Source organism: Ambystoma mexicanum, chromosome 7q (assembly GCF_040938575.1).
Source record: "Ambystoma mexicanum isolate Mex_15411 chromosome 7q, UKY_AmexF1_1, whole genome shotgun sequence".
NCBI classification, from domain to species: Eukaryota; Metazoa; Chordata; class Amphibia; order Caudata; family Ambystomatidae; genus Ambystoma; species Ambystoma mexicanum.
This window is the reverse complement of record NC_090941.1, coordinates 899,343,927-899,368,511: the sequence shown is the minus strand read 5'-3', so window position 1 is coordinate 899,368,511 and position 24,585 is coordinate 899,343,927. Positions and strand designations below refer to the sequence as shown.

At 44.0% G+C, this 24,585-nt stretch overlaps 1 protein-coding gene across 1 annotated transcript in view; it reads left to right on the top strand.

Annotated features, from left to right (window-relative positions):
• Window positions 1–24,585, top strand: part of CCDC81 (coiled-coil domain containing 81) — a 794,710-nt gene that overhangs the window by 142,095 nt on the left and 628,030 nt on the right. The window contains exon 3 of the mRNA XM_069639737.1: window positions 20,004–20,160. Coding sequence (XP_069495838.1) covers window positions 20,004–20,160 — 157 coding nt within the window. The remainder of the gene's footprint in view (window positions 1–20,003; window positions 20,161–24,585) is intronic.

Below are 24,585 nucleotides of genomic sequence, written 5' to 3'. Positions count from 1 at the left end.
GGGGCACTCCTGCACTGACTTGGGGGGAGGGGGTGTCAATGGGTCCTTTTGGGCACTCCTGCACTGACTGGGTGGGGTTGTCAATGGGTCCTTTGGGGCACTCCTGCACTGACTGGGGGGGTTGTCAATGGATCCTTTGGGGCACTCCTGCACTGACTGGGGGGGGGGATTGTCAATGGGTCCTTTGTGGCACTTCTGCACTGACTGGGGGGGGGGTGTCAATGGGTCCTTTGGGGCATTCCTGCACTGACTGGGGGGGGGTTGTCAATGGGTCCTTTGGGGCACTCCTGCACTGACTGGGGGGGGTTGTCAATGGGTCCTTGGGGGCACTCCTGGCCTCAACAAGTACTCACATGGCATTGAAATGTGTGCACTTACCAGCATCTGCTGGCAGGGCCGGTCTTGGCGTCAGGCAGCCCAGGCGGCTGCCTAATGTCAGTCAGCCTCTAGGGGGCGCTGCACCACCAGTCCACAGTGCCAGTGCTAGAATACACATGTAACACGTTTGTTTCCTAACATTATAAAAATGAATGTGCCTGTTCATTTTTATAATGTTAGGAAACTAACGTGTTACACGTGTATTCTACCATTGGCACTGCTGCAGGCTGTGGTCTAGGCCAGGGCAGTTTCTAGTCCATTTGGTGCCCAGGGCGAAACACTAGGAATGCGGCCCTTCCCCCGCACCCTATCCCATGCGTCACTCCCACCGCACCCCGCACTCCACTCCCGCCGCGCACCCCTCCCACCGCACCCCGGGCACTACTCCCACAGCACCCTGCGCACCATTGTCAAACTACACTGTTAAAGAACTCCGACCCAAACTCAAACATTCCGTCACACAAGGAATGAATTGCCATTTGCAACAGGGACACTTTTTCACTGGTGCCCAAGCCAGTTTTATGCCCCAGTCCCACCTAGGCTGCAGATAATGAGGACTGGGCACACCAACCAAGAGACCATGAATATGGCACAGGATGCGGTATATACAACCAACAAAGAACACAAGATGCTGAAGGGGGTTTGGAGGCAACCTAAGCCAAAAGGGGAATGACAAGGAGACACCTGAACCCAATAAACAGTCACTTTACCATTCTTTGAATGGGAATCAAGTGTATGATTCGATACAGTAAAGACTTGACTGTTGTAAGGATACATGGACCAGGATTATTTATTTATTCATGCAATGTTTGTCGGGTACCTGCATATTTATTTATTTATGCAATGTGTGTCAGATACAGGTATCCGACAAACATTGCATAAATAAATAAATTATCCGTCTCCATGTACCCGACAAACATTGCATAAATAAATAAATAAACCGGTTCGTAGTTTAAAAAAATATTTGCTCAGCAACACTGCTCAAAACTATTATCCGTATAGTGAAGTAACTCATCACCAGTGCCATGGAAGTGGTTTAAAGTGTAATTGATATATAGTTTGGAAAAGAAGCGACATGAAAGAAATTGCGCTACTTTAAACTATTATTTTGGCCATTTTCTGGGCTTGCAGGGACCCACCATGGGCCCAAACGGGTCTCCGTTTGTACCGTGTCGGGGCCCACGGTGCGTCTCTGCAAGGCACGCCCACTCCCCACAGCCCACTGCTCCTCCCCTCCCATCTCAATGCCAGCACGAAACCATTTAGTGACTAATGGGCCACCATTACTGCCGGTATTGTGATGGAAGGGGCTTGTTTTAGCTGCAGGGGGACCTAAAGTGTTTTTATTGGTGTGCTTATGCCCCCCACCCCAAGCGGCACGAAAGTGGTCAGAGGAAGCCTCTGACTTCTGTAATGTCACGCAGTAATTTATGCTACGTGACATTACAGTCGGAAGGGGCAGCGCCAGCACCTGACCTGCTCTCCCCAAGTCAATGCGCCGCCCCACAAACTGGGGAATTCCATCCCCTCCAGAGGCTCCAGGGACCAAGGCAGTTGCCCCCCCAGGGCTATTGCGCCCCGGGCAGTTGCCCGCCTTGCCTGGGCCAAGAAATGGGCCTGGCCTCGGCCCTCAGGCAGGGCAGGGCAATTGGCAAATAAATTAGCAACATTTGTTGCTTTATTACCTTTCCCCGGCCCCGGGTGGCGCCGGCGCTGCTGGCGTGGACGAGCCCATGGGCACATGTGCCCTCCTCCAGGCTATGGGCACGCACTGACACTGAAGTGTGGATTGATTGGGGCTGGATGGTGTTGTCGGCCCCGGCCATTGCAGAAAAGAGGAGCAAGTGGGTCACTAAATCCTGAATTTGTTCCCATCACAAGCACACACTGCCAACCAGCAGCAGAATCAGCAAATACAAACAGTTGCTGCATCCTGCCCTCACTGATTGGCCTTGTTTCAGGAAACCTGGCAGTAACTACAGCCTGCCGAGGCAAGCACACTTCTTTCCTCCTGCTCCCGTCCTCGCAGGTGAGGCCTATTGCTGCATAGGCATTTTATTTATTTTAAAATGGTATTGCGGAGATGACTGGGCCATCCAAGGACAGCCTCTGGAGGCCACAAAGCTAGACACTTTTGTCAAGGCTAAAGTAGTCATGAAAAAGGAAGCAAGCACTGGTGGTGGACTCTCCTCAGTAGATCAAAAGGCCGGTTCTCGGAAGACCTGGGCAGAGTGTCACCGTCAGCAGATCTTAGACAGTTGCACGTTCCAGCGGGGTTGGATTGGTCTGTCCATTGGCCGGGCCAAAATCACTTTGAGGGCGAGTGCCTCGGGGCCTGTACCACGCTTGGGCCGGTTTGGGGGTTGCTATGCCCCCCTAGTTCCCGCTCCCGAGCATATTGTTCGTCGTTCCCTCTTTCCTGGGCATGCACAGCTGACTTTATTTTAGTGGAAGAGTTTCATACATTTCACTGTTCGCTCAGACTTGTCTTATACTCTTCTTTGTCGTTGTGTTTCTTTTGTTTGGAATAGCAATAGCAATGTTTGGAATGGTCTAACGAGATAAACAAACACCTACAAAAACGCACCTTGTGAATGATGGTGGTAAGGATGGATGCAGGCGCTGGACCAAAAGCTGAGCGAAATCTGCACAGCAGCTGGCTTAGGAAAGCGACTCAGCAACTACAGTAGAAACCGTTGTGTTCAATTTATGGCTTTGTAGGCACAATCTGTCTAGGCGACAGAAATGAGTTTCGCAAGCTATGGTTTTTCAAGAGAAAATATAATAGGAACTATTTTGCGTCTCTGCCGAGTTGTGGTTAAAAAAGCCATTTAAACCACTATGGTAAGTAGTAAAAAAAAAGGTACTCAGACTGGAGACAGCGCCAAATCCATTGATGAAAGAAAGGTTTTTATTACATTATGCCCTCTGGTTGACACGTGTTTCGGCTAAAACCATTAGCCTTTATCAAATACGGGCTTTAGTATTGAAGTAAGCAACAGAATTAAAAAATGTAGGATATAAAACAGAACATTTTGAATAGTATAATTATATTATTTCACAAAAAACACAAAATCGTTGAATCAAAATCATAGAAAAAATGGTCACAGAGAGTAAAGGGTTGGTGAAGGGGAGGATTCATAGGGTAAACAGGAAAGAAAGAAAATAAATTTACAATCATTAAATTGAACCGAAAGAGAAAGGGATAAAGAAAAAGAAAAAGTGATTCATTAGTCCCGATACTTTGATGAAATATAATTTATGGTTATGACATCATTCAGTTGTTGTTACCTGTATAACTGTGTATTCTCAGGCTTATAATATACGGTTGGTGTTCATGAATTAATGGGTTCAATCCCTGATGAAAACAAAAAGATATACAGGTACAATATTCAGTAATTGCTTTCTATTAAGAAAGACCGCACGTTATGTCCTGACTCATTTAACTCATTAGTAAGAATAGCGGTGGTTTAATCTTGTACATTATATTACTGGGTCAAAGTATTTAAGATGCACTCGAGGTCTTCAAGCCCATTACTGTGCAACAGAATCACTGCCTAGTGCTTTTCAATAAATTCCTAAATGCAAGTGGCCGCATTTATGAGTAGTTAACGCTGCTTTAAAATTCCTATTTCATACTTTCTCATGCTCGTGTTCGTCGAATCTAAATTTTAGACTTTTCATTTTAATAAGCGTCCCATCAATCACATAGAATGCGTGAGCTACCAATGTGTAAGAAGGCTTGTGAAGAACCCTGTGAGTAGTTCTTTACCAACGGTCTCTTACCTGTACACTTATCTTGAGGTGCTCTCGCGTTTTATTCCGTTCTACAGAGGCGCCATGCGGCGTCTGAGTTAAAACATTGTTTGTTGCCAACATCGTCATGGCGACAATGAGTGGATAGTCCTTTCACTCTTTCAACTATGAGCGTCGCAATGGGCGCCATCTTATAAGAGCTATTCTACCGTGTTATCTATACCTGGTGACTGCTGAATGCCCTATTTACTGTTGTTTATATGAGAGTGATAATGCTAAATTTATAATTCACATGTTTGATTAGTTTTATCAAAAATTGTTAAATGCAATTGATGCGTGTCTTTAGTTTATTAGTATTTTATATCGCTTGCCTACAATAATAAGGAATTGTCGCGGTAGTATTATGGATAGCGATATGCTATTAAATAAGTCCCTTGTTATCATTGTGTAATAGTGTTTCATATGGAATGGAGCTGTTTGGGTTGAATTATAACGAAAGCGCTCCTGTAAGGATATTAAATCGTATTATTTATTCTAACTAATCTCTCGAATATTAATACACTATTATAATTACCCTCTGAATTTGTATATGTGGGCCTATATATAGATGTAAATGGTTGAGATAAGGTTGATATGCCATGGTGGTTCCACAAATAAAAGGATTCTATAGAAATGACACCATTTCATTGTCCTTATTAAGACCTTGGACTGTCAAATTAAATTTGCATATGATCTTGGCTTCCGTTTGTCGTAACTTTTTCTCCTTATTGCCTCCTCTTTTGCCCATTGTGATTTTCTGGAGGCCTATAAATCTAATGTCCGCTTTATTCGCCATTTGATGTTTCTCTTGCCAATGGCTGGCTAGAGGTAGTCTCTGGTCTTGGCTGCTGATTTTTGCTAAGTGTTCACGAATACGTACTCTGAGTTCTCTGATAGTGCTTCCGATGTAGATCAAATCGTACACACAGATAATACCATAAACAACATATTTGCTTCTGCAGTTAATTGTTTGTAGAATGTTGTGCTCTTTGTTAAATGAATCTTTGAACACATTTGTTTTGTCACAAGCATATTTGCACATAGTGCAATTGCCACATTTTCTGAAGCCACCGATGGGTGGTTGTAGCCAATTCTCCTTCATCTTATTGTTAGAGTCCGGTAAAAGTGAGGGACTCAGCTTGTTCCTTAGAGTCTCTGCTTTCCTGAAAATCAATCTTGGTCCAGCATCAATATACTTCTTTATGTTTTTGTCTAATTTAAGAAGGTGCCAATGTTTATGAAGGGTTCTCCTCAAAACTTTGTGATTACTGCTAAAGTTAGTAATGAATCCCAGTGTCGGTTGTTCTGTGCGTTTAGCACTAGGTAATAAGGTTTGTTGTTGTGTGAGTTCTTTACTCCTATTTTTGGCTTTGTTTATGCAATCTTGTGGATATCCTCTGGCACAAAATCTGGTTTCAAGTAGAGTGCATTATTTGTCGAAGGCTGGAGAGGTTTGGCAGTTTCTTCTTGCTCGTATGAATTCCCCTGTAGGTATGTTGAGAATAGTGGATCTTGGATGGCAACTTTCGGCATGCAATATGGAATTTACTTCTGTAGGTTTTCTGTATGTATATGTTTTAAGTTCCTTTTGTTCACCATAGATTGTTAAGTCAAGGAAATGAATTGTGTGAGCATCACAGCTTCCAGTAAACTCTATTCCAAACACATTGTTGTTAATGCGATTCACAAATTCATTAAATTCCAGTTCTGTGCCTTTCCAGACTATTAGCACGTCGTCTATATATCTCATCCATCTTAGCATTTGTTTCTGATAGGCTATGTCCTGGTAGATGGTTGTGTCTTCCAAGAGGCCCATAAAAAGGTTAGCCAGGGCTGGGGCATATTTGGTGCCCATTGCTATTCCTTTGGTTTGCTGGTAGAATATGTTGTTAAAGGTGAATATGTTACAATCAAATGTTAGTTCAAGCATTTCCTTTATCATTTCAACTTGGAGATATAATGATGATGAGTCTTCTTTAAAGGTGTGGTCTATTGTCTTGATTGCCCAGTGATGTTGAATGGACGTATAAAGGGCCTTCACATCAAGGCTTGCCAAAAGATAGTCTTGTTGCCATTCTATAGTTTTCAATTTAAGTATCACGTCGGTGGTGTCTTTGAGATATGCCCTCAATTTGCTCGCTCTTGGTCTCAAGATGTTATCAAGGTATTGTGAGAGGTTTTCCATTGCCCACCCTATGCCACTTAAGATGGGCCGGTCTTCAGGTATTGTATCGAATTTCTTGTGCACTTTGGGTAAAAAATACATGGTTGGAATAACTGGCTCTTTAATATACAGCGCAGTTCTTTCATCATCACTTAGAAGGCCTTTTCTGTGCCATGCGAGTATTGCTTTTTCTAATTTTGCCAGTATTTGTCTTTTGGGATCCGTCGGGAGGATTTTATAACAGCCAGGTGTTTCTAATTGTCATCTCGCCATTTCTAGGTAGTCATATCTCTCCATAATAACAACATTGCCCCTTTTGTCCGCTTCTTTTATTACTATGGATGTGTCTGATGCTAGATCTTGCAGAGCCTTCTTTTCTTGAAGGGACAGGTTATATGCTGGGGTCTTGTGAGTTTTTTTGTTTTGTAGTTTGTAAAAGTCCTCTGTGACAGCTTTGTAAAAAGTATCAATGATGTTATCTGGTGCAAGTTGGGGCACACATTTTGATTTGGGTTTTAGTTCTATATCTGATATCATATCAGGTTGTATATTGAGCTCTTGAAGCACTTCCGGTATACCATAGTCCTCTGATTCTCCAATAGATCTTAGGAGGTTTATCTGTTCAATTTCCTGTATCGTATGTTCACTTTGGATTATCTGTGTTGGCTTCTCATAGTTTGTTGGTGTCTTAGTAGAAAAGAACTTTTTGAGTTTCAGTCTGCGTACAAATTTAAATAGGTCAATATGTATGTCAATATTGTTGAACCAAGTAGTGGGTGCAAATGATAGTCCCTTGTTCAATAAATTATTTTCTGTTTCAGTCAAGATTCTTTTCGATAGGTTGATAACAAGGTCTTGTTTTATTTGATCTTGTTGTGTTCTTTCGCAGTCGCTCGAGTGAGTCTTTTGTTGGTGCTGCCTTGTGCTCCTTGATTTGTTGGGTCTTGAACCCCCCCTCCTTCCTCTCCTCCTTGTGAAGGTTGTGTAGGTGCCACATTCATTGGTAATTGAAAACGGACCTGCTTGGGTATTTGGTTTCTGTTTCCTTTTTTGTACCGTTTTATTTGGTTCATATAGCTTTGTTGGTTTCTCTTCTTGGTTGTTTCATCTGTAGTACCTTTCTCTGTACTGGCCAATCATCATGGTAATTCTTCAAGATTTTGTGCATTGTATTGTAATTCTTCTCCTTCGTAGTTTGAAACATCAAATGGCGAATAAAGCGGACATTAGATTTATAGGCCTCCAGAAAATCACAATGGGCAAAAGAGGAGGCAATAAGGAGAAAAAGTTACCACAAACGGAAGCCAAGATCATATGCAAATTTCATTTGACAGTCCTAGGTCTTAATAAGGACAATGAAATGGTGTCGTTTCTATAGAATCCTTTTATTTGTGGAACCACCATGGCATATCAACCTTATCTCAACCATTTACATCTATACATAGGCCCACATATACAAATTCAGAGGGTAATTATAATAGTGTATTAATATTCGAGAGATTAGTTAGAATAAATAATACGATTTAATATCCTTACAGGAGCGCTTTAGTTATAATTCAACCCAAACAGCTCCATTCCATAGGAAACACTATTACACAATGATAACAAGGGACTTATTTAATAGCATATCGCTATCAATAGTACTACCGCAACAATTCCTTATTATTGTAGGAAAGCGATATAAAATACTAATAAACTAAAGACAAGCATCAAGTGCATTTAACAATTTTAGGTAAAACTAATCAAACATGTGAATTATAAATTAAGCATTATCACTCGCATATAAACAACATTAAATAGGGCATTCAGCAGTCACCAGGTATAGATAACACGGTAGAATAGCTCTTATAAGATGGCGCCCATTGCGACGCTCATAGTTGAAAGAGTGAAAGGACTATCCACTCATTGTCGCCATGACGATGTTGGCAACAAACAATGTTTTAACTCAGACGCCGCATGGCGCCTCTGTAGAACGGAACTAAACGCGAGAGCACCTCGAGATAAGTGTACAGGTAAGAGACCGTCTGTAAAGTACTACTCACAGGATTCTGCACGAGCCTCCTAACACATTGCATAGCTCACGTATTCTATGTGATTGATGGGATGCTTATTACAATGAAAAGTCGAAAATTTAGATTCGACGAACACGAGCATGAGAAAGTATGAAATAGGAATTTTAAAGTGGCGTTAACTACTCATACATGCGGCCACTTGCATTTAGGAATTTATTGAAAAGCACTAGGCAGTGATTCTGTTGCACAATAATGGGCTCGAAGACCTCGAGTACATCTTAAATAGTTTGACCCAGTAATATAATGTACAAGACTAAACCACCGCTATTCTTACTAATGAGTTAAATGAGTCAGGACATAACGTGCGGTCTTTCTTAATAGAAAGCAATTACTGAACATTGTACCTGTATATCTTTTTGTTTTCATCAGGGATTGAACCCATTAATTCATGAACACCAACCGTATATTATAAGCCTGAGAATACACAGTTATACAGGTAACAACAACTGAATGATGTCATAACCGTAAATTATGAAATTATATTTCATCAAAGTATCGGGACTAGTGATTCACTTTTTCTTTTTCTTTATCCCTTTCTCTTTCGGTTCAATTTAATGATTGTAAATTTATTTTCTTTCTTTCCTGTTTAACCTATGAATCCCCCCCTTCACCAACCCTTTACTCTCTGTGACCATTTTTTCTATGATTTTGATTCAACAATTTTGTGTTTTTTTGTGAAATAATATAATTATACTATTCAAAATGTTCTGTTTTATATCCTACATTTTTTAATTCTGTTGCTTACTTCAATACTAAAGCCCGTATTTGAAAAAGGCTAATGGTTTTAGCCGAAACACGTGTCATACAGAGGGCATAATGTAATAAAAACCTTTCTTTCATCAATGGATTTGGCGCTGTCTCCAGTCTGAGTACCTTTTTTTTACAGTAGAAACCGTCTCCGTGGACGATTGGTCCGTCTTCCGTATAATGCAAATACCCAGACTTGCTGGATGCATGCTTCACTTTCTTTGTAGCATCAATTCATGGCCTTTAAAATACCCTGCACGGTGTAGCTACTGATCTCCTTTAACACAAACGCTGGGAAATGGCCATGACTAGCTAACGCCACATTAATCAAAGCCAGGTCTCTAAAGAATGGTTCAAGTGTTGGGGAATCACCTGCTCACACTTTCTGTTGTGTGACCAACCAGTGCGCAAAATATGTTTCAGAGTGTGGGGCTCTTGATGCCACCCAGTTCTGCATTTGATACACCAGCAGCTAAACACACCCTGGGGAGGCAGTTCCTTCTGCATAGTCCATTTCTCTCCCAAGCTCGGGACAATGTGCTTTACCATAATGGAGAATGTGAAAAAGCGCAGGGCTGCAAGGCTGGGGGGTGAGGGTGGAGGGCAAAGCTCACTACGCGTCGGGTACACTCGAGATGCTTCCCCTGATACATGCAGTACTCCAAGTCCCTTGAAATGAAATTCGTCTATACACTGCACAATGTGCAAGGGCCGCTGTTATTCAAGCAGCATGCGACTAGTAATTTGCACAAAGTAAACTTAACGAGTCCCAAGAAAAGGTCATCTTCCACCCTTTAAGAATTTGATTGTTTTTGTTTTTATGTTGGGATGGTAGACATCGTTTTTCTTTGCGATTTTACAGTTTCATGTTGCTGTCGGGAGCTAAAATGAGTGATCACGAAAAAAACATTTAAGAATTTTGAGAGTTCACAAGCATGAGCGAAACAAACCCCAATACTCAAACTGCCATTTCTCTGCCGCGGTAATGCACTACTGTGTGGTTCAATGTAAAGTCCACATAGTAATGTCATAATTTTAGAAAGCCACCTCTCCAACATTAACATTGGGAGCTATGTTGAATTGTACATGCATGTTAACTCTCTGCATATGTTTAAAGTAGACTTTACCACTCACATGGAGTAGTGATATTGTTTACGTGTGTCCCTCCTAAATATATTTAACTTCCCGTGAAATATTTGATGCAATACATCTTGCATAAATGCATGTATTTTAATGCTGAGATAGACAGGCTTGCACAGCTATCGGTCAGTATGTTGCTGGTGCTTGTTCTTGGAGGTTTGAGTAACACTGTTCAAGACCAGTTCATCACCTTTTAAGAGTGTCTAAATGTTTGAGGTTATACGAATGACATTAGTGTAGATCTGAAATTGTCGATTCTCTGACCTGAGTCACAGCAGCAAACTGGTAATTGTTTCTAAAAATGAAGAGCAAAAGCAGACTAACATAACCAGGCCTGTTCGGGTTTGACCCTCTTATTGCCGTTTTCTGAGGTTCATGAAATTCAGCAGATGCCAGCATTGACAATTTTGTTAACTCATAGTCCCCACTCCCGCTGCTCAGCCTATAACACATGCATGAGATCGCAGGACGGGTAGGGGGGCGCCAACGATGCTTCCCGCCTGGGGTGCAATCTGTTGTAAAACCGGCCCTGTCTGCTGGTGGGCTCATTCCTGCCTCGGCATCGCCAATTCCATGGATTGCCTCAAGGTAGAGGACACTGCTGCAGCGCTCCTCCCATGTCTGCAGTCTCAGTGGTGAAGCAGGCCCTCCACCTGTGCTACTGCTGCGCTGCCGGTGTGCAGCAATTAGGTTTCGCACCCTCAGTCTGAGGTCGTCCCACCTCTTGTGGGAGTCCTTCACGCTACGTGTTGTGATGCCCACAGATCTGCACTTGCGTGCAGCTTCTGTTACGCTCACCTGGACCCCACAGGGGTGTCAATCGGACCCGGACAGCTGCGGTCTCTGTCAATGTGATGCGTAGTGCAGAGATGACTGTCTGGACTGGCCCGCCTAGTCTTGTCTGCTGGACCCAAAGAAATATTTTCCTGCAAGTGGAGACCGGGATTAGCCACCTGTGGGTTTTAGTGATGGCCTCCCAACTGTTCTCGCTCTCCCCCACTAATCACCTCCGATATCCCCTTAGTATCCTCACCTTATGTTTGTAAAAGATGAGCTCTCCATCCTGCGTGTCTTGCAGGGGTGCGTAGATACCAGTTACTTCACTGGTTTGAAGGCGTTGGGAGAGTTCCGGTAAGCATTGACTCTGAAGTCCCAGGCAGGCTTGGCAAGTATCAAGTTCAAAGAGTTCAATGTGCCCGATGTTCACTCTTGTCCCCTTCCTTCCTTAAGTTGCAACTGGGTTTGTGAGAAGAAGGTCTCGTAGCTGCTGCTGGCGTTCAGGTAAGAGTCTGTGTTACCCAACACTGTCCGGTAACTATTGCATGCGTTAACGTGTTGTTTTTCTCCCTCTTTACGGATGCGGCATATGAAGATATGGAGAATAATACCGCCGATGGTAAATCAGGTAAGTCTATGGTGGTAAGAGTTATTTGTTGATTCCCTTGGCTCACCTTGTTATTCTTGTGCCCCTAGATGCCGGAGTACAGCGAAGAAATGATGGAGACAGTGCCGGATCGAAAGATGCCGTGAGACCTGGTGAGTATGGCGCCGTGCTGGAACTGGCGAAGCGACGCGTGCAGGACTGATGTACTTTCCAGGTCGGGAGATGAAATGGATCCGGAATCAGGTGAGGAATTTGAAATAAGTTTGTTTTCTAACCTTGTCCTTTTCTTCCTCTTTATTCTAGGAGCTCCGGATTCGAGGCGGGCGTGGCAGAAGACTGGATGCTGGCTGCAGGCAATGGGCGTGGCAGAAGACTGGATGCAGGCACGGTGAGAGTCACGCTGCTGGATGCAGAATAACATGAAGCATGTGCTGCTGTTCGGGCGTGGTTTAAATAGCTTCCAAAGTAGTCCCAGGAAAGAAGTTCCCCAGGACCACACCCGAATATATAAATAGTCCCTGTCTTAAAATAGTCCCATCCAGGCCTCACGTTGGCTTGGATTTATTTGCAGCATGGTCTGCATGAGGTAAGTAAAGTCTATGAGCCTGGCGCCTATGGCGCCAGGACTGATTTTTATCATGAGCCTGGTGCCTATGGCGTCAGGACTGAACCCAGAGAGCCCCTAGCTGGGGCTGCTGGGGTTTTTGTAAATGTCTGGATGCCTGCTCCCGGGCTGATGGGCTTGATCCGGATGCCCGGGGGTAGGCATCATGACAGCTTCTGCCCACACCTCCTTTCTACACTGCTGGGTTGCACAGCGTTGGTCAGGGCTGAACAGCATTTCGGCATGCTGCACAATGTGGTCCACTAGTACAGTGAGCTCCGCCTCGCTGAAGCGCTGTTTGCGCTGTCTCTGTGCAGGGATCCTGGCTGTCATAGTGGTGGTCATTTTTAGCTTCAGTGTGGAGATTTAGCCTGTGCTGACTATGGATGGCAGTGGATTGTGGTTTATATAATGGCGGCCATCTCTCTTTCCGGTTTTCGCGGTTATGGTATTTCCGTGTCCCTGAGGACGGCAGCAAACACAGTTATTACACTGCTTGTGGGGCCGGTATGTCCATTTCGTAGGGTGTTTGCGTGACGACGGTGACACCGTTTCCGTGTCCATGAGGTGCACGCGACCGACAGGCCGTAATCGGCCGCTCTTTCCGCAACCTTGCGGATGTGGAAACTGTATCACTGTCTTCACGGAATCACTGCATTCTGGACGGCGAACTCGTAATGAGGCCCATAGTCATTTAGGAGGTGTAGTTGAATGATTCTGGTAAGTAGTTGTGTAGCACCTACTTTTTCCAAGATTTTGCCAATAAGCGGGAGGTTCGTAATGGGCTGGTAGTTGGCAAGGTCATGTGGGTCTAAGGTTGTTTTTTTTTCAATAGAGGTCGTCTGAGACCATTCTTGAGGGTGTCTGGGAATTACCATTCTGTGAGGAAGGCATTAATGATGTGGAGTATTGCATTGAGCACCGGGCCCATCAATTGTTTAATGATGGAGGCTGGGGTGATATGATCAGAGTAGGAAGTAGATTTGTGCGAGGCAATAGTTTTTAGGAGGTCTAGGGGAGAGAAAGTAGAGAAGTGTGCGTGCTGGCATGCGGCGGGGGGGTTAATGCTATGGGAGGTTGATTCGATGATCTGGTCGAATTTTGTCAATTTTTTAAATAAAATAGTTGTTGATTCCTTTGCATTTTTCCTGAGTCGCTTGCACCTCAGGGTCGGGTGAGGGTTTGGTTCAATGCTTTACTACTTGAAAGAGGGTGTGTCTCATGTTAGAGGCTGCTGAAATGGAGCTGGAGCAACTTTAGAGTTGGTAATGAGAATACTACGGTTGGCGCAAAGAGATTTAAGGTTGGTGATATTTCCAGGGTTACAGTTTTACATCACTGTTTCTCTAGGGCTCGAATTGAGCGTTTGTTTGAGGCGAGCTCAGGGGTGTACCAAGGGGCGGATTGTTTGGTTTTAGCCTGGGTGGCTTTTAGGAGGGCATGAGGGTCTACCAGATTCATAGCTGAGTTATTGAATAATTCTAAGAGGACTGAGGCATTTCCTGTAGTGGGGAAGTCTGAGAAGTTTGCTTCTAGGTCATTGACCAGGAAAGTTTGGAATGAGCGGCGCTGATTGAGGGGGCATTTAACCTGACCTTTGTGGGTGGTGGTTCAGTGTGGAATCCACAGCAGGATGGCAGCATGGTCAGACCAGTCGGTGGCATAGGATCTGCACAGGTGATGAAGAGGGATGATGTAAAGACTGCGAATATGTCGCCATTGTTGTGCGTAGGGGAGAGCACAATTTGCTTAAGGTGCATGGATCCAGTAAGTGCAAAAAGCATGCTTCAAATGTAGTTGTCGTAGTGAGACTCAGTAACATTAAAATTACAGAGAAAGTCATTATTTGTGTGCGCTAGTTTGGCAGAAGAGAGTACGGTGCCAGCAGTGAAAGAGTCACTTCTGTGAGGTGGTCTGTAGATGAAGTGAAAGGTGATGGATTCCTTGTGAAATAAAGGGAACCTGCAATCAAGTGATTCGAATTAGCTTGTTCAGGGACAGGGGATGATGGAACATGGCCAATCGCCCCTGTGGATCATTGTCACTCCGCCTTCTGCCCTTCCTGGCTGATCGACATGTTAGATGCAGTGGCCTTTGGGGAGGAGTACAGCAAAAACATGGGGGGAGGATGAAGTAAACCATGTTTCGGTGACAAAGAGGGCATCAAGGTTGTTTTATTAGATGAGGTTGCCGATCTCTGCGGCATGAGCGACTGCTGAGTGAGGATTGATCCGCATGAGGGCGTGTGTCGGTGTGGATTGAGGACTTTGGATGGGGCAAATGTGATATTGATGAGGTTCGCTAGGGTAGCTTTCCAGGGCTTCCCACGCTGCTTGATCATTTGAACCTTGCGAGTAGCTGTGGAGACAGGAGATACATGGTGTCTTTTGGTGAGTAGTAGCAGTAGTAACTACTTTGTAAGTAGAATGCTAAATAGCGGGTCTGACCCTTGGCCCAATCATGCCCGAACAAGCACAAAAAGGTGAGGTCCTTGTCTTCGTCCGTTCTTTGCTGAGGATGCCAGCGATGAGGACACCTAAGAAGCAATGTTTAAATAGGTGGGGGGCGGAGCATGTGAATGGCATGGCCTGGTCATGTGACCAGCAGCCTCTTCAATTCAGTCTGCCTGGAGCTGGCCTGGAGTCCTTAAGAAGCTACCTGGAAGGCGCAAAAAACAGTGATGGTTGGAGCAAGTGAGTGGCATGGCCTGGTCATGTGACCAGCAGTATCCTCAATGCAATCTGCCTGGAGCTGACCTGAAGTCCTTACAAAGCTACCTGAAAGGCGTGTAAACTGGTGGTGGGCAGAGCAACTGAGTGGCAGAACCTGGTCACATGACCAGAAGACCCCTCAATGCAGTTTACCTGGTGTCCTTGTTACATGGAAGGTGCTGAAAACTGGTGGGGGGGGAGCAACCAAGTGGCAGGGACTGGTCATGTTACCAGTAGCCTCCCCAATGCAGCCTGCCTGGAGCTGGCCTGTAGTGCTTAGGAGGCTACCTGGAAGGTGCAAACACGGGAGGTAGGAGGAGCAACTGAGTGGCAGGGCCTGTTAACGTGACCAGCAGCCTCCTCAATGCAGTTTGCCTGGAGCTAGCTTTGACTCCACCTGGAAGGCACAAACACTGGAGGTGGGCAGAGCAACTAAGTGGCAGGGCTAGGTCACGTGACCAGCAGCCTCCTCAATGCAGTCTTCCTGGAATGGAGTTACCTGGAAGGTGCAAAAACTGGTGGTGGGCGGATTAACTGTTTTGCATGGCCTGGCCATGTGACCAACAGCCTCCTCAATGCAACCTATAGCAAAAAACAAGAGGTAATGGCTGGAAGGTTTAGAATTAAAATGAAACCTCTGGCATTGCTCTGGGCCACCCTCCAGTCCATCGTTCTTCGCATGCCAAGCCATTACAGGGGAAAGACTATAGGAGTCGCAGGGCCTGGTCACTTGACCAGCAGCCAATTCAATGCAGTCTGCCTGGAGTCCTTAAGAAGTTATCTGGAAGGTGTGAACAGCTGGTGGTGCAGAGCAACTGAGTGGCAGGGCCTGGTCATGTCATCAGCAGCCTCCTCAATGCAGTTTACCTGGAGTCCTTAAGAAGTTACCTGGAAGGCACAGAAAACAGGTGGTGTGGAGCAACCGAGTGGCAGGGCCTGGTCATGTCAACAGCAGCCTCCTCAATTCAGTCTGCCTGGAGCTGGCCTGGAGTCTTTTTTATCCCCTGCATTCATCAGATGTTTTTATGCTTTGCAGGGAAGGGGAACACAATTCCATTTGTGTGTCCTCTGCTTTGGTCTCCATTGTTGGGATTATTTATGGACAGTGCATTCTTTGACATCATTTCCTAAGTGACTGGTTAATTCAGGTCACCTAATTCACTCAAGCAGTGCTAGACAAATCAGTATGCAACCTCCTGATCATGTTTTGTACAAGATCTGTGTATCTGGTGCTAAATTTGAAAATTAAATTCTGAAAAATTAAAGTTTGGAAATAAAAGTTTGAAAACTCAAATGTTTGAAAATGAAAAGTGAGAAATAGTTTGAAAACCAGAAATAATAGGAAACCAGGTAGAAGAGGGTGGTTACAGGAGAAAAACACGGAGGCCCCCTTGTTTTAATACATGGAAAACATTTGAAAAAGGGCAGTAGACCCATGAATTTGTGGAAAGGACAAGGGGCAGCAGAATGAAAGGAGCTTAATCGATGGGATGTATGCCCGTTACAATGTTAGCAAAGAAATTCATGACTACAGCCTGAAGGGCATAAACTAGAGGGTAAGTGATTTAGGGGGTAGGAATATTCTGAGTGCATCACTGGGAAAAAGACCTTTCAAATGTCATTATCAAATGGTATGCACCAAAAAAAAGTATTTCCAAACCTACATTATCAAACTTAGAGGCGCACAGCAATGACATTGTAAAAAAAGGAATAATTTCTAACTTTGTTTAAACGTTTGTGCTTTCAACTGTTTTCAAAGTAAAGACTTAAAGACGTATAATGAAGAAATCATCTTTTGTCCCTTACAAGAGTTTACATTTATAAGAGCCTCTACCATCAGCTGGTGCAGCAACTTTGTGGTAACAAATGAAGCTGATATTAGCAAAATCCATGGCACCATCTTCCACATTTCTACAGGGTAAGTCTTTGTTGGCTTTTGGCCGAGACCTCACCTCAAAACTCTTGTGAACCTAACATTACAACACTGGAATCTGGGCGCCCTGTTTTATTTGTCTAATTCTCTAAATTCCAGTCATGTTGAAAGAGATGCATTGATGGCTCAATATGCATTCACTACTGGAGAGCTTCTTGTTGGACCCTTTGATGTCCTTCAACTTAACCAATACCAAAAAGGACTTGAGGAAACACTGAGGCAGGTAAGGTTGACCCAGGGTCAATGGTCTAAAAAGACCTAAAGCTAAGTGTTATATATGAAGGGAACTCTCTGGTGTACTGATGGTGGCTCAGGAATTCTTGACTCTCTTCAGGGGAAGTGAGTGAAGCCAAATCTGCATTGACAAATTAGTGAACAAAGCCTACATGAACAGAGGGCAGAAAGTCCCATTCACTTAACGGTGTGGCACATAAACTGCTGTGATGAGTAGAAAAGAAGATTCGATTTTCATGTATATTGGGCTTCAGTTCTCATGGCAAAACCCAGATTTGTTTGCGTCCAAAGCAATCACTCTCCTCCACCTTTATCACTCTCTGATCAAAATAAGTAAGTCTTGGGTGACAGATGCTCTTTGTTTTCCTTGTCAGAAAACACTGATGTTTGTTTCTAGTGCCTTTCCCCTTTTAGACAAGGACATGTTGAGAATCAGGACCTCTGTGATTCTAGTTGCCCGATGGAGGAAATCCTGTTTTGATTCGACAGGTGGCTTTTGGGTCTGGATCAACTCATCCTGAAACTCTTCTGCAGCATGTTGGCCAACCCTTCACATTTAAACCCTTGAGGGGGTTACTACTGATGGCTTGGATATTGAAAGACAAGTTTTGATAAGTAGGTGCATGCCGATTTCTGTAGCTGGGGTGTTGTAGCATTCTATGACACCTGCTATATGCAAATCAAATGCACAACCCTTTCCGTCTTGGCATTCCCAGGTGAGTGTGTCTCCTCTCTCTGCATACCTTTAAGATGTTGAGTAGGGAGCTGACAAGGGATTTGCGGTTTCTACCTTCTTTGATCAACTTGCAGCTGTTAGAGCTTTCTCTGTACCTTTGAAAGGTATAGTTCAGATTGAAGTTATTATGCTTCATGGTAGCTACACATAATGTACAATCCCCTATTCGTGCTTGCATTTGCAATTTGTACTTATGTTTTTACAAACCCATCCTTTTAATGATTAGCTGAGAAAACATTGTAACGTATATCCATTAGCAACTTCCTTTTGCTGTCACTGGGAGCTGTACCATGTACTTCACTTTCTTTAGATTTCTCCATAATGTGTTAGTCCTCTGCCCATCACCCGATTTCAGACACAAGGTTGTTTTCGACTTTCACGTGAGTCTAGTCTTGGTAATTCCCACACTACTGGTTTCTGGGGCCATTTCATCCTTTGCACCCTCTATTTGTGGGTTGAGCAATGGAAATCTATTTGGAGCTCACAGCAATGGTGCATTCTGATTTTCTATTGATGACCTTTGGCCAGGATATCGGGGGAAGAAGCCTTCTACACCTACTCTTAAAAGATGGATTCATTCAACTGTATCCATGGCATACGAAATCTCATTGGACCTGATCCTGTAGCGCATACTGGGAGGATCTGCATGGGAATTAGTGGCCTCATGGCCCAAGGGTGCTCACTTATTGGATATGTGTCACGTGGGCATCTCCCGGAATGTTAATCTGACATTATACATTTTCTGTTGTTGGTACTGCAGCCTTATATTGAGCGGCTGTTTTGGAATCAGATGGTTCATAACATGTATTGATTGTGAAAAATGCACACAGATTTTGTATCAGGCTTGCCTCATTCATAGTATTTTTTGTTTGCAATCTCCCTGGTACTGCTAGTTGTATCCTCCTAGTTAAGGACTAGAACAAGAAAGAGGGATGAAGGGTTAACAAAGGACTAATACCTAGATTACATAGGGTATTCCGCATGGCTCCAAATCCTACTCTTCCTCGCTCATGTCCTAGTTTGGAATGGATTAATAAGAGTTTTGTATTTTTGAAGTTCGCAAAGAGGCTTAATACTGAGATGATTTTGCCCTATCAGAAAACAGAAATTAATAATCTGCAGTGGAAGGCTTGAGTCAATAAGGATTTTAACTGTTCAAATGATGTTCAAAAGGGAGCTATTACATTTTATTTGATTGTTTTATTAGAAACTCTCTCTTCGTTTTTTTCGAACATCTTAAAATAGTAACTTATTCATGTAAAAGCAGTTATATCTTTATTTATTGATTAGTAAGTTTAATTAACCAACTTTTTTATGAGTTTCTATAAGATTATGTTATGTTTTGTTGATTTAAAATGTAATGCCTATGTTAATGTATTTGTTTTTGTTATTATTTTTGCTGAGTTTACATATAATGTGTACGTTAAAATATTTGAAAGGCTGGTTCGCCAGCTAAAACAAATGAATAAAAAATCAATTTAAAAAATGCAACAAGATTCCTACAGGGTATTAGTTGTCCAAACTGTAGGCTGGGCCATGATGCTTCCTGTTTTACTCACAAAGCTTTCCAACTTTTAGTATCTAATTCCTTTGAAATGCAAACCTAACCTGACATCACATGTGCAAATAGGAACTTGTCAGTATGTGTATTTCAAAATAACGAATACAGACGTTGCAGTATGGAATCAGACAACAGTTGAACGGCAGCTTTTTTCTGTTTAAATAAGTCCCTACTCTGACTTAACATGGGGTCTTAACTAAATGGATGGTGTTTTGGCCTGGAGCTGCATCCTATTTATGTGACCCTTCTGCTTCTGAGACATTGTGTGGATCAGCTACAGCATTGCATGAAGATTGTTCCAGACTGCTGTGCCTTTAAGATGCTTTTTAGATCTCACATAAATCATCCACTTGAGGTTCTGTAGGTAGGCACTTCTTTTCTGCACAAAATAAAATCAAGCTTAAGTCCCCCTTTAAAGTTTTGCTATCGTTTGATCAGTTCACTCCCATTTACCATAGTTTTAAGTCAAGAAATGTATGAATAATTGGAAAAGGTTCATTATTCAGTATTATGTTCTCACTTATTTTCTTCTTCTTCTTCACAGGGTGTCCATATACAAGGGCTTGGAACCTTCACCCTTTCAAGGCAGAAAATAGACATTGGCAGTAATAAATTTGTCCTGATTCAAAGGCCTGTATTTGTTGTGTCTGAGAAATTTGCACAGACTCATGGACTTAAGCATAGCAAAATCCATGCCACGGGTAAGCGATTTACATTTGTTTTTTCCAACTCTCTTTATAGGTATTTTCAAAGCAATAATATAGGAGCCTCAATCAAACCGCATAGTACTTCTCACGTGGGTATTTCTTTCATCGTTAGAAGTCCAAATAAGCGTATAACAAATAAATTAACTATAGTAAGAAAAAGGGCACATCAAAATAACAAAAAAGGATTGCCCCACTTTCCCTACCCTCATCAACATCATCTCTCCATGTACAGTTCTATGTCCTCACTCGTTTCACATTATTTGACAAGTCAGTTGTCCCTATTATGTTGACCATAAGTAACTCCTAACATTTTAAAATTCTCAATCTCTTTGGACAGCTAAATAGGTTGTGGTGTAGAATGTTTTAATTGGGCTAGTTTGAGGGAATTTCTCACCCACCCCAAATCAGGCATGCACCATTATTCATATATTGAATGAAGTTCTTTTTTTGAACCTGGGACCCACAATTTAACAATACTGATTCCCTACAGCCTACCTCCCCTTTCGAGACAAGAAAAACACAGGAAATATTAAAATTGATTTAAATTATGCATTTGTGAAATTCCAATTTCAAAGGTGACTACTGTGAAGAATGATCAATACACTGGTTGCAACACTTTTCAAAGTAACATTTAACTTTGTGTTGTGGTGCAGGGGCGGAAGTCCCAATCCCCTCTGGGATTCAGATTGAGTCGATTGTAGAAGTAGATGTTGCAGGGGAGCTAGGATAATGAAGGGGGAAAGGGGTCACTCATAGAAGCTGGAATGTCGTGGAAATGTAGTGAAACACACACACACACATGCTCTCTCTCTCTCTCTCTCTCTCTCTCTCTCTCTGTCTCTCTCTCTCTCTCTCTCTCTCTCTCTCTCTCTCTCTCCTCTCTCTCTCTCTTATAACCCAGAAGTAATGCGCCCTGCAAAGCCAAGAGAGGGCGGGATGGATCTTTGCAGACCTTCACCAGTCCAGATCTCTAAGTTATAGCGGCCTGAGATCCCTGAGCCCAAGACACAAACATATGAGTGTACTGACCTGCCCAAGACCACTGGTCATAAACCTATAAAGTGGGCAATCGATCAGGAAAATCAGAGAACATTGATGGGCAGCACCCGCCATTGGTTCATGTGATTTGTTCTGCGAGGTGCCAGGGGAGAAGGTAACACATTTCACCTGCGGGTGGGAAAGTTGTGGAGGTGCCAGCGTGTCTGGGAAGGAGCAGGGGTTTACTGGATGACAAAAGATCTCCCACGTGGAAGAAGGTGGACAGAAGATGCTGGGATCAATCGCCTGGCCTCCTGTATGGAGCGGGCTGTATGTGTATTGGGTCATATCAACCAGCTACCTGGATTTGTAACCTATGCGATGTACGTCACTCGTGACACTGTGTACATTTAAAATCCATTGTTTATGCTGTTTTTGTCAGAGCGCTTTGTGGCAGCAGAGTTCTTGCTGGAACGCGCTTGTATTTTTATGAGAATAAATATTGTTCTCCTTGCAAAAGTTGTGCTGGGCCTTTTTCCCTAGTGGGTAGTATTTTTTCTGGTGTGAGCGTCAAGGGGCTACTCTAGACATTGGTGTCCCCGACGTTATCGCAGATTTTCTGCAGAGACAGAGTATTCCTGGCCGCGCAACTGGAGGGGCTGCGCCCACCTGCAGCAACCAGTCTGAAGCGCGCAACCCGTAGCGGTGTACAGGAGCCGTTTGACAGAATTCCTGTCTGCTCTTTGGAAGGGGGCACAGCTCCTAGGGCAGTGCAGGCCATTAATGGGACCTGAACACACAGATGTAAGTACACCTCTTGCCAGTGAAAACAACAGGGAAAGACGCTGAGAGGGAAGTGGGGGAACCAGGGGACAGGCGTGTGGGTTTGTGTGTGTTGAAGAGGAGGGGGTATGAGTGCATGGTGGAATGGTGCATGATTGAGTTGAGTAGTGTGTGAAGACCAGGTGGTAGATCTATACTTTAAAAAAAAAAGAAATTCAATTATTATTATATGTATATGAGAAGAGAAATGGGGAAGTGGAATCCTTTCCGATGCAGGGAAGAAGATGGCACCATATTTTGAAAAAAGATAAGAGGACACAAAGCAGGGGCTACATATAATTAGAGGGCTTGAATTCCTGTGCCCAATGTATTTCGGGTGGGAGAAAAAGATGTTATTTTTATTTGTTGTTTTAGTGTTTTTAACTTATAATGTTCAGTCGGAGGGGGCCAAGGGATGGCCTGTGGAAGAAGTAGTATGGGTGTTGTGTGTGAGGAAAGTGTGTGTGTGTGTGTGTGTTTGTGCGTGGAGTGATTGGGAGAGAAGGGAGTGTGGGTAGAGGCGACAGGGGAGCGAGAGCCAATGACTGGTAGGAACGCTTAAGACGAACTATATTTTGTATATGGTGTGACGTTTTTCGTAATATAAATTCTTGTAGCATGGGGGTAGTTACACCGTTAGAGTACATGTGTAGTGCACTACCGTTGTATAAGGATAACATTGAGAAATACCACAAACAGTGGTTGGCAGAGACACAAGGGGGAATGGCCAGAGCAGGGTACGAACAACAGAGTGATACTGGAGCACATGTACATATTCTTGGCTGCCAAATATAAAGGTAAAAAGCTCCAAAGGAGGAAAGAGATTTTAGAATTATGGAAAATGGTGGAGGACATAGGGGACAATGATGAGTGTAAATCCCACTGTGACAATGGCCCAACCCTGAGTGTAGTTAAAGCAGCAGTATCCGAGGAAAAACAGTTGCCTCCACTCCAAGCAGGATGTTACCCGACCCTTCCTGCCACCGGATATACCAATCTGATGTATGTGTCCCCGTCCACCACAGCACCACCCCATCTGTGTTACCGCCCCCATACCAAGCAAGTACTAATGCTGCCTTACCGGCAGATAGGAAGCCGAAGAAGGAGTTAGTAGAGGCTTTAAAAGCTGCACATATGGAATTGGGGCAGTTGAGGGCCCTCAGGGAAGAGAGGAGCAAATTGGGGGGTGGACTAGACAAATGGAAGGCCGGTGAGATTATGTTTGGTTTAGATAGTATCGCGATCAAGGATGTTCATATTGAGAAGGAAAAGTGGAAGTGTGATGAATGAGGGGCGGGGAGTGTAGACTATGGGACATTGTGGCCGGATGTAGATACAAATAGGGAGTTGCGAGAGGAAGAGTGGGACACGTGAATGTATTAGAGGATGAAGAAGAGGTGCCGGTAGTTACTCCAGGAGTAGAGAGTTTGTGGGGTCTACAGTTTTGGAACAGATTCGGCGAGTAGCAGTGGTAAGGAAAAAGGTGAATGACGGCAAGAAGGGGAGTAGGCAGAGAGTTTCCATTATTGCATAAAGGCCCCGGGCAGGTGACAGGATGTACCTTGGGCTCAGATGTATAAAAACAAGCAGATTAAAGTGCTGGCGCCCCTCACTGCAACGGCTGGAAAATGGATATATGCTTTTGAAAACCAAACAGCTGGCATCCCTTTGGCAGTGGGTGATATAAAAAGTTTGCTTCTAGCAATTGTGGGGGTTCAGGCACGGGATGTTTGGGTTAAGGCTGGATACCCAGGAATTAAGATAGATGATATACATGATGGGGCGCACTTTAACGACATCAGAGCACAGGTGTGGGATGCACTTCGGTGGGCATACCCCAATACACTGGATCTGCACTCCATAATGCAATATACAATGGGGGATGATGAAGACTATGCTAAATACATTTTGAAGGTACAGGAGATGTGGAGGGCAGAGACGGGGGGAACAGTGGGACCGTTCAGTTCCACTTTTCTATTTTGTTATTAAAAAGAGATTGCCCAAGGAAGTACAACAAGCTCTTGATAAGATCGAGGCGAAAGGGTGGGCCGAAATACAGACTATAATTATATATCACTGTAAGAGGATCAAAGAAAGAGAGAAGGAAATGGCACAAAGTTTGCAGGTGGAGGAAGCGAAACGAGTACAGAATAAATTAGCAAAAATAGCAGTTGAAGGGACGGTCGTGGCAGTTATTCAAATGGACTCTTCAAAGCAGGCAGCAGCACGAATTGATGCAAGAATAGCAGCCCCTCTGGCCAGGCTGAGGGGAATGGAACAGTGGGTCTCAGTCACAGTACCCTGAGTGGTACCATGGAGGTCAGCAGCGTGGAAGATGAGGGTTTCAAGGAGGAAAGGGTGGGCAGAGGTGGATTTGGAGGAGTGAGGCAGAGACTGGGGGCGGGACCAGTTCTGTGTTGGGAATGTGAAAGAAAGTGGTAATTTTGTGAGGGAGTGCAGAAGCAGGATGGGAGCGGGATACAGTCCATACACTCCTGCGGCCCCAATACCACAGCAGCAACACTTTCCGGCGCCCCCGATGCCCACGTCAATACCATATGAGATACACCAAGCATATGCACAGCTGCCACCATGACCACCTCAGACACAGTTGCCTGC